General features: G+C 42.5%; 1 protein-coding gene across 1 annotated transcript in view; it reads left to right on the top strand.

The window, feature by feature from the left end:
• Positions 1 to 1063: 1063 nt before the first annotated feature.
• The window catches only part of supt6h (SPT6 homolog, histone chaperone and transcription elongation factor), a 77835-nt gene continuing 68127 nt past the window's right edge, over positions 1064 to 10771 (top strand). The window contains exons 1-2 of the mRNA XM_080210898.1: positions 1064 to 1131; positions 1780 to 1887. Coding sequence (XP_080067024.1) covers positions 1791 to 1887 — 97 coding nt within the window. The 5' untranslated portion in view covers positions 1064 to 1131; positions 1780 to 1790. The remainder of the gene's footprint in view (positions 1132 to 1779; positions 1888 to 10771) is intronic.

Below are 10771 nucleotides of genomic sequence, written 5' to 3'. Positions count from 1 at the left end.
TAATAAAAATAACTTGAAAACTTAAAACGTTGGTCAGGCAACATCCACAGAGAGTGAAACAGAGTTAATAGTTGGATTAAAAATGACTTCTTCAGTAATAATATAAAAATAGTAAATGCTGGCTAAACTCAGCAGATCTAGCAGCTTCTGTGGAGGGAGAAACAGAGTTAACAGCCAGAATTTTACCGCCCCGCCTGCCAGAGGAATCGGAGTGGGCAATGGGAAGGTCCATTGACCGCGGGCAGGATGTTATGATTTTGGGACGAGCAAGGCTATAAAATCCCACCCAGGCATGTCTGGAGTATGTTTATCGCCTCTTCAATAATAATATTATAAGCAGAAAATATTGAATAAACTGAGTCAATCTGCGGAGAGAAAAAATTAACATTTCCGACCCTCCTGCCAAAATCTTCTTCAGAGCTGTTGTCCAGGTGTAGAGTTGTGTTTGGCAAAAGGGGGAAGACGGTAAGAAGTCTCACAACACCAGGTTAAAGTCCAATAGGTTTATTTGGTAGTAAATGCTACTAGCTTTCGGGGCTTTGCCCCTTCATCAGGTGAGTGGGGAGTTCTGATCACAAACAGACAATGTGAGTGTCTGCACCTTTAAGACCTGATTAGCTGTAAAGACTCGCATTCTCATCAGTATTCTGCAAACTGAGTGTGGGTCTTTATATGCTCTGTTTGTGATCAGAACTCCCATTCACGTGACGAAGGGGCAAAGCCCCGAAAGCTAGTGGCATTTGCTACCAAATAAATCTGTTGGATTGAAACCTGGTGTTGTGAGACTTCTTACTGTGCTTTACTCCAGTCCAACGCCTGTTATTTCCACATCAAAAGGGGGAACAGCCACACTCTTGTCTACGGTAGAATGGATGAGGATTGGAAGGGGAGAGGGGGGACATGCCTGGGTGCTGGGATGTTTACCTCTCTGGTGTTGATTCCTCTCCCGGAACTGGAGGCGGCGGGCTGGAGGTGCCAGGAAGAGGAAGGTTTAGGGGTTGCACAAGGCGCGGAGAGGTTTGCGGGTTGCACACGGGCGGCCATTTTTAAAGTATTTCCGTGCTGGGCTGGGATCGCTCAGTCAGTCCGGGGGAAATTATCGGGCCGTTTTCTCTCGGTACCTTCAGCAAGGTGCTGATCTTTTCTCCCTTCTCTCTCCATTTATTTCCCTTTTTTATATGTTCTCTGAAACGGTCGGCTGTTTGTGTGAACTGTGGCTACCGCCGCCGTGCTGACCTGGTCTGGTTTCAGCGTTGGAGGCTCCCACACCCGCACTAGGCCGCAAATCCTGCCAGCCCCGAAATCCCCATCTCACACACACAGGAAAAAAAACTGCCAACCATCGCCAAAAAAACCCCTCCCTCTGATCCCTGCTTACTCTGGAACTGGCCCTCTCCCCCTCCCCCCTTTACAGTTAGTAACAGGATTACCCAGATCTTTAGGTTCACACTCCTATCAATTCTACAACCCCAGCATTGTTTTAAATGTCAACCACATCTTTTATATACATTAAGTTAGTTCCGTTATGTGTTTTTAATCTCAGAAAATGTACGCTTTCCTACCTTTTCCCTGCACTAAACATGCACGTTTTGTCATCTTAATAAAATGTTTTATTGTATGCATTTTTGTTACCTGTTTCAAATAAACATTCCTCTTCTCTTCCCCCCCCCCAAAAAAAAGTCAAATAAATAGACCCTCTTTCTATACTTGTTATATTGCTTTTGGTGTGACATAGACTTTGAGTTTTGCTTCAAATATTTCTTCCTTTTCACTGTGCAGGGTTTGCAAAGATGTCTGACTTTGTGGAGAGTGAAGCTGAGGAGTCTGAGGAAGAGTATAATGAAGAAGGAACAGCAGTACCCAAGAAGTTCATGGAAGATGATGATGGTATGTGATATATCTGCAGTGTAAGCATGAACCATATATGGTTTATATCCCCATTGTGCACAATTAACTTATTTCTGGAATATGCACTATGATAGGAAGATGATATCTCATTTTAATATTTCTTTCACGTAAAGAAAGTTTAGAGTTTGATTAATGCAAAATGAAAGCACAGAACCATGTTGTGATACTGCGCAAGAGAAATATATTCACATAAACATATTATCAAATCTTCTGGATGCCTCAAAGTACTATGCAGCTGATTATTTGAAATGCTGATGTTGTGTAGATAACTACCAGACAATTTACGCATTTGGGTATGCAAGTAGCAAATGTGTAGCCATCGTTTATTTTTGGTAATGGCTGACAGTCATAGAGATTAGTCATAGAAACAGTGGATTGTTGAGGTCTGTTATGCCCACCTGGAAACACACAGAGCCTGTGACCTAAGTTCAACATTGCAATCAAAAGATGTATTTCTGACCAGGACTGTTATAAGCTCTTAGTGCCATTTGAACATACAACATTTTGACTCTAGAAATCATAGTATTCTAACAGATGTAAGTTAATAAGTGTAGCAAAAGTCAACATTTTCATGCTGGCATCTACAGAAGTAGATGTTCTTACTGACTCCAAGGATTAGTTGAAGATGTGGGTAGAACCTTGAAACATGCTTTCTGCGGGATGTCGGGAATAAAATTGGAACTTGTCCTAGCTAAGTACAGCTTATTGTAATTCCTGATACTGGTCATAAACAACAGACAATTCTGAAATCCACTTTCCAAAATTCATTTTTACTTTTTATTTAGATTGAGAAAAGGAAATTTAAATGCTGGACATAGATGTTGTTGTAATCTGGACAGACCCACTCAGGGGTTGACTATTCATCCCCTTGAGTCTTTCCACCATTCAGTTAGATCACAGCTAAAATGTCCCTCAACTCTGTTTGCAATTTTTTCATGTTCCTCGATACCTTTCTAAAAATCTGTTGAAAAAATCTTTTTTGAAAAGTTCTATTTGTTCCAAAATCCGCAGCCTTTTAGGGGAGCAAGGTGTAGATTTTCCACCGCTTTGTGTACAGAAGTAGCTTTCTAATTTCACTTCACTCTAATTGTAAAATGATGCCCTCTTGTCCTGTATTTTCCAGCAGAGGAAATAGTTCCTCTATATTTACTTAATTTAATTAATTGATCATTATAAATGCCTTAATTGTATTACTTTTTTAAACTTCCAAACTCAAGCAAATACAAAATATTTTATGCAACCTGTTCTTGTGGATGAATACTTTAAGCCTTGGTATCATTTTGATGAATCTGTGCTATAATGCTTTCAAATCCAAGTTCCTGCGGTTTGGTGCCCCAAACTTAACGGTGAATATTGGCCAGAAAACAGAGAATTGCCTGATTTTTCTCTTTTGAAAAGTGTGTTGGAATTTTTTATGTCCACACGTACGCAGGTCTTAGATTAGCATTGCATCTGAAACTTGGCAATTCTGATGGTGCAGCACTCTTTCAGTGCTTCAATATATATTGTTTGCTGTCATCCTGAAGTGGGTTTGAACCCGAGTCGGAGAGATAAGAAGGCTACCATTGACACTTAGATGTTTATTTTTTTCATTTGGTCTCTGCTTTTGTGCATCACTAGCAAAGCAAGTATTTATTGCCCATGAATAGGTACTATTGAGCTGCCACTTGAATCGCTGCAGACGTTGTGGTGTAAGCATTGTCAAAGTGGTGTTAGGGATGGAGTTTCAGGATTTTGATCCAGCGATTGTGAAGGAACACCAAGTATTTTCCAAATCAGGAAAGTGCATGACCTGACAGTCCAGTGTCTGTGTTTGCTGCCATTCTAGGTGGTAGAGTTTGCAGATTTGAAAGGTGTCATCAAAGGCACCTTAGTGAGTTGCTGCAGTGCATTGTGTAGATGGTCCAGCTGCTGCTATGATGTGTTTCTAATGGGGAGACTAAATATTTAAGCTGTTGAATAGGGCAACAATTAAGGGATGGTGGAGGACTACTTTGTCCTGCACGGGACTTAGCTTGTTTATCTGTATTCGTGCAAGCAATTGAGAATGTTTCATCACACACCTAACCTTGTAGAAGCTTTAGAAAGTCAGAAGGTGAATTCCCAATCATACTGCCTTGCTTTTGTAGTTGCCATATTTATGTGACTGGGCCAGTTAAGTTTTTGGTCAATGGTAAGCCCTTAGGATGTTGATGGGGGCATATTCAGCAATGGCAATGCTGCTAAATGTCAGGGGAAGATGGTTAGATATTCTTTTATTTAAGATGGTCATTTCTAGGCACTTGAATGGCAAAAAGTGTGTGCCATACATCAGCCTAAGATTGTTGGAGACAATGGAGATGCCTGTTGTGACTTCTGAAAGCTTTCATCCACAAAGTTTTGTCACAACCATCTGTGCTTATGCACCAACCTTGTATGCCAGTGCTGAAGAGAAAAATAACTTCTGCAATATTACAGGTAATCTGGAACGTCTGCCACAAGGAGCAAAGTTATTTCTCCTGGAGATCTTCAGCACAAGAATTGGATCTGGCACTTTCATGGCAAACATGCTTTGGTCATGTGTGCCATGGTGAATGAAAATGAACAGCTGCAACCAGGACTTTGTACACAGAATGAACTTTGTGTTATACCACCTTCTAGGGCAGACATTGGCACAGGATGTCATTGCACCATCCAAGATTTAGCCCTAGATGCCAATTTGACCTGAAAATCACCATAAAATGCAATCTGTTCAGTGTTCCTCGCATCCACGACTGTAGGTTGCATTACTGATCGGTTGTCAGTGAAGTTGCAACTATGGGAAAAGAAGACAAGTGCAAGCATCTGCATTCCGTCCAAAAGAGCTGCCACCAATTGTTAAAGTTTTCAGCTCCCAGGTAGTTCCCTCCGCCTGAGGGGCTCTTCTGATAACGTTGGTGAAGCATGGAAATATCTGCAGTCAATCATCTATGAAGGTGCAGTAATCACATTTGGGAAAGCAAAAAATAGGCAAAGGTTGTTTCAAGATCCACTTCAAAGAAGTGTCTTTTCATTGAAATGAATTCACCTGGCTTAAAACGTGCCTTGTAACCCTAAAGCATGTGACAGCCTCATGCTAGCCAATGTAGTTATGCAGAACGGAGCAAGGAACTGTGCTCAAGTATTGGATTAATTCATGAGAAGAAATATAAACTGCCATTGACAATGGTAACTTTCACTGTATGCGAAGGATTCAAAAGAACACTTAACACCGTCATCACCAAAGTTGCTCCTTTGAAATCCATAGTTGAGAAGGTGCTTACGTTCAGAACAAGCAAATAACCTGCTGAGTAATGCACTGCACTGAGCTATGCTCATGTGAAAAATGTCTCTCTGCTCGTGCTTGATAATTTTCTCTATATACATGTCATTTATGAGTTTGATGCAAAACCCTCGTTACCTAAGCTTGTAAAGGCCATTGACTCCCTAGCAGCAAGGAAAGCACCTAGAAAGAACAGAATACCATCCAAGCTACTCGCGTATGGAAATCCCCATCTGCTACCATTCCCTCACAACCCCTTCCACCTCTGCTAGAGTGAAGACTCTGTCCCACAGGATATGTGCAATGCAAACATGTTATATCAGAACAATCCTTTTCCAGAGTCGTTCCAATAAGGCTACATTGCCTAGCCAAGAGAATTTGCCTGGAAGTACAGTGTGGCTTCAGAGTGTGCAACTCCACAGTAGAAATAACCTTCTCCCCATATCAGCTTAAAGCAAAGTACAGAGAGCAACAAAGATTCTACTTGTATGCAAACCAATAGTATTTAACATTCTGAGCAGGACAGGCCTATCCTCAATACCAGGGAAAATCAGGTGCTTCTCACGTTTCACAGTCTCGTGCAGTTTTTCCATGATAACGTGCAACACTGTAACTACGGCTGCACCTCCGATGTTTTGGGGATTGAGTGGAGTGAGAACAGAGTGGCGTCTTAACCCACACCTTTGGTATTTTTTTTCTCTGTCCTGTTGACCTATGCTGTCCCTGCTGACAAGGAAGGAATCTACCTTCACGTGCAATTTGATGGGAAACTCCTCAATCTGTCCGGACTGATAGTCAAGACAAAAGTAAGACATGTTCCTGATCAGAGATCCTCTCTGATGCTACACTTGTTTCCCAGACACGACCAGCTCCGAAGGTTCGTGAGCATCTATCCCATGCTTGCGTCATGTTCTCCATCACCAGCTGTGTCAAGAAAACTAGTTATGGGACAGAGTGCTTTGTCTCCACCTGTCATCAGACTCAACAACACCACTGGAAACAGTCAACAAGTTCTACTGCATTTGGATCTACAGTGACAGGAAACCTGCACCTTGACAAAGAGTTCAACACATGCTTTGTTGTATGGGAGAAAAGCTTGAACAGCTAATATCCACCAAGAGCAAATGCTCAATAACTTCCATCTCTGGTGTCTATGATGTAACTGATTTCACCTGATATCATTGAAACAGCCCTTTCTAGGACAAAGATGCCACTCATGTTAGCATTAATCAGGCAAAGGAAACTACACTCGGACGTGTGCACAGAATGGAAGATGCCCATATCCCTAAGGATGAACTATATAGAGAGGTAGTCCACACCAGGAGACCAATAGCACACCCAAAACTCAGATTCAAGGAATGCCGTCAACATCAGGGAAAAGTGGGAAGCTCGAGCTAATGTTTGATACAAATGATGAAGCCAGCTGTGGGCAGGAGATCACCACGATGGCATGATTTCAGAAGTTGCAAAACAAATGACAGTCCTGTAACAAGGAATCACTTTCACCTCACCGCTTCCATTTAGTTATTTTCTCCATATCTGGACTGAGGCTGTAATGAGGTCAGATGCCAAGTTGCCTTGGCAGAACCCAAACTGAATATCAGAGAGCATATCAGTTGTAGGTGGTAAGTAAGTGTTGAATAGTGGCCCTGTTGGAGTCTTCCATCTCTTTGAGAGTAAACTGTTGACAGTAATTGGCTGGGTTGGTTTTCTGGAAACAATGTGCCTGAGCAATTTTCTACATTCTTGACTAGATGTAGAAATTGTTCTGGAACAACTCTGCAACTAGCTCTGGAACCCAAGTCTTCACTATATTCAGATGTTATTAGGAGCTCATAGCCTTTGCTGCATTCAGTGTGCTGAGCTGTTTCCTGAGTGAGTTGAATTAGAAGAAGACTGGCTTCTGTGAAGCTGGGGAGTTTAGGAGAAATCAAAATGGATCATCCACTTGACAGACTTGGCTGAAGATGCTTGCAAATACTTCAGGCATGTTATTTCACCACTATGTTGTGTTCTGCCATCATTGAGGATGTTTCTCTTGTTAGTTTAATTGTCCACCATCATTTGTGACAGCTTCTGGCAGGATTGCAGAGGTTTGATCTGATCTGTTGATTGTTGTATTGCTTAGTTCTGTCTATCACATATTGCTTCCACTGTTTAACATGCACGGAGTTCATTAGGTTGGTATCTCATGTTTAGTGCTGCTGTTCCTGGAATGCCCTCCTCATTGAACCAGGGTTGATTCCCTGACCTTAGCATATTGCTGGAGTGAGGGATATGCCAGGCCATTAGGTTGCAAATTGTATTGGATTGCAATTCTGATGATGCTGATGACCCACTGTGCCTCATTAATTGCCCAGTTTTGAGCCACTCTGCATCTGTCCCATTTAGCAAAGTGGTTATGGCATGCAACACAATGGTGAGTATTCTCAGTGTGAAGGCTGGATTTAATCTCCACAAGGATAGTAAGGTAGTCAGTCCTCCTATCAATTCTGTCCAAAATGGATGAATCTGATGGCCAGACTGGTGATGATGATGTAAAGTAGATATTTCCCTTGTTTTGGGTCTCTTGCTTCCTGTAATAAGCCCAGTCTGGCAGATGTGTGTTCCGAACTCACCCGGCTTGGTACTATTGGTGCCCCAAGCCAGTTTTGTTGATAGAAATTGAAGTCCCTTGTTCAGAACACATTGCATTCTTGGCACCCACAATGACTCTTTCTAGGGTTTCTCAACATAGAGTGTTAATTTATCACTTGAGGGAAGGTGTCCTTACCTGATCTGGCCTGCGTGTGGCTTCAGAGCCACAGTAATGTGATTGACTCTTAACTGCCCTCTGAAAAAGGACAGTTAGGGATGGGCAATAAATGTTGGCCAGCCAGTGACACCCATTTGTCATGAATGAATTTAAAAAAGGCTTTTTGCCAATGTTTGGCCATGAAACTTCAGAGATTTTTCTCTGGACTCCCAGTGTTGCCACTCTTGACTGTGTGTTACTGTGCCACCATCTATGGTGAGTCTGTCCTTCCAGTGGATCAGGATATTTAGTTAGTTATCCTCCTTGCCCTGGATGGGACATCAGGCCTCAATAACTTTCCTCCATCTGGTCCTGTTTTGTGCTGTAGCTTGGCTTGTGCCTTACCCCATAAAAGCCCCCTTCTCTTCCAGTTCAGTCACCATACTCCTAAGGTGTTGTTTTTGGCCTAACCCATTTACATTTTCAAGCTAGCGTGCATCTTAATGCAACCTTTGGTGTTTGCTCTTGGAACATTTGGCATGTGGCCAAACCTTTTTGATCTCAAGGACAGTGCTGTAGCAATCTGTCTTCTTGTACACGTCCTCATTGGAAATTTTATTTGGCCAGTAGATGTTACAGGTGTTACGTAGACATCAATTATGAAAGATGTTGACCTTGCCCATTGCCAGTCTTCACTACCCTCCAGAGTTCAGATCCAAACAGCAGGACTGACTTTATGTTACTGTTGTATAGTATGATTTTGGTCTTAAGACTACGCAGTTTGGACTTCCAGATAGTTCTGTGTGTGCTAAATGCTTTATTCAGCTGGGCCTTGATATCCTCCTTAACACCCTTGTCATTGCTGATAAAGCTCCTGAGGTAAGTGAAGTCCTCAACATACTCTGGTGCTTATCCATCAATGGTAATTGGAGGTGCTGCTGGTGTTTTATGCTTGTGACTTCTGTTCTCTGCTTGTTGATATGAAGGTCAGCCTGTTTTGCATAAATGCTAAGTCTGTCAGACTTCTCTGGAAGTTGGATGTATCTTGGAAGAGATGGCAGCTAAATCATCAACAAAATCGAGATCCACCAAGTATAAAAAGAGGTCCACTGAATTCTCCTGCGGTGGCCTAATGTTTGATATGACCCAGTCAATGGTGATTAGAATAGGAGAGAGGGTGCAGCCTGTTGCACTCCAGACTTCTATTCATACCACTCAATGTATTGCCGAGGATGATACTACACCTGAAATGCTCATAGACCTTCCCAACAAGATTGACAATCTTCAGTGGAATGCTGTCGGCTCTAAGAATCTTCCACCAAATCAGGACATATCCGGGGATAATGAAAAATTCTGAAACATCGGCTGAGAGATATGATTCTTTGATTAAATCAATCTATTGGTTGACTAGTATGTGGGACGGCGCTCTCAATTTTGGCACAGTTCCCCAAATGTCAGGGGAACAATTTAGAATGTCCACTGGGCTACATGTATCTTGGTGGTGTATCTGGTTTTAATCTTCAACCTTTTTACAGTAGTTTGATACAATAAGTGGCTTTCTAGGTCATTTCAAAGAGTCAGCCTCTAGGTCAGTTAAGAGTCAGCCATATTGCTGTGGGTCTGGAGTCAAATGTAGGGCAGATTTAATAGGACAGTAGATTTACTTTCCTGAAGGACATTGGTGAACCAAGGTGGGTTTTTACGACATTCCAGTAATTTCACAGAAGACACTATTGAGACTAATTCTTTATTCTAGATTTGACTAACTCAAATTCCCCAGTTGTCATGGTGGGGTTTGAACTCTCCAGGGCATTAATTTAGGATTACAGAACTACAATACTACTGTTCCAGTCACATATGGTGACTGGTTTGCAGTTTCCTATCTGGAGCGTGCATGAGTCACAAAAACCCAGCCTGCAGGTGCAGCAGGTGGTCAGGAAGGCTAATGGGATGCTGGCCTTCATAGCGAGGGGGATTGAATATAAAAGTAGGGAGGTCTTGCTGCAGCTGTATAGGGCATTGGTGAGGCCGCAGCTGGAGTACTGTGTGCAGTTTTGGTCGCCGCACTTACGCAAGGATATTTTGGCCTTGGAGGGAGTGCAGAGGAGGTTTACTAGGCTGATGCCGGAGTTGAGGGGGTTGAGCTATGAGGAGAGGCTGAATAAATTAGGCTTGTACTCGTTAGAGTTTAGAAGAACGAGGGGAGATCTCATTGAGATGTATAAGATGATGAATGGGATGGATAGGATAGAGGTGGAGAGACGCTTCCTGCTCAGAAAGGACAGTAGGACTAGGGGGCACAGCCTCAAGATAAAGGGGGGGACGGTTTAAAACGGAGTTGAGGGGGAACTTCTTCACTCAAAGGTTGGTGAATCTCTGGAATTCTCTGCCCGTTGAAGTGGTGGAGGCTACCTCGCTAAATATTTTTTAAGATGCAGGTTGATGGGTTTTTGATAAGCGAGGGGATTAAGGGTTATGGGGAGAGGGCGGGAATGTGGAACTGAGCCACGACAGATCAGCCATGATCTTATTGAATGGCAGGGCAGGCTCGAAGGGCTAGATGGCCTACTCCTGCTCCTATTTCTTATGTTCTTATGTTCTAATTGTTGAGAGACAAATGTGACTTGGAGTCTGGACTAAGTTAAAGTTAGGGAATCTTTATTACAAACATGCAGAGGAATGCATCAGCAACTTGAAGCATCTCAAAAGACTGTTACAATGACATACGTTTATATGCTTCAATGCAGCTTCAACTAACTATATGCCTGAGTGTGTTTTGTCTGCTCCTGGCCTTCATGTGTCCCTTGTAAACGTGCTATCTTTGTCTCACAGGCAGGCAGGCTAGAAAA

Source organism: Carcharhinus amblyrhynchos, chromosome 23 (assembly GCF_965287045.1).
Source record: "Carcharhinus amblyrhynchos chromosome 23, sCarAmb.v2.hapA, whole genome shotgun sequence".
NCBI lineage: Eukaryota > Metazoa > Chordata > Chondrichthyes > Carcharhiniformes > Carcharhinidae > Carcharhinus > Carcharhinus amblyrhynchos.
Note: the sequence above shows the minus strand (reverse complement) of the source record. Positions and strands in the feature narration are given on the sequence as shown.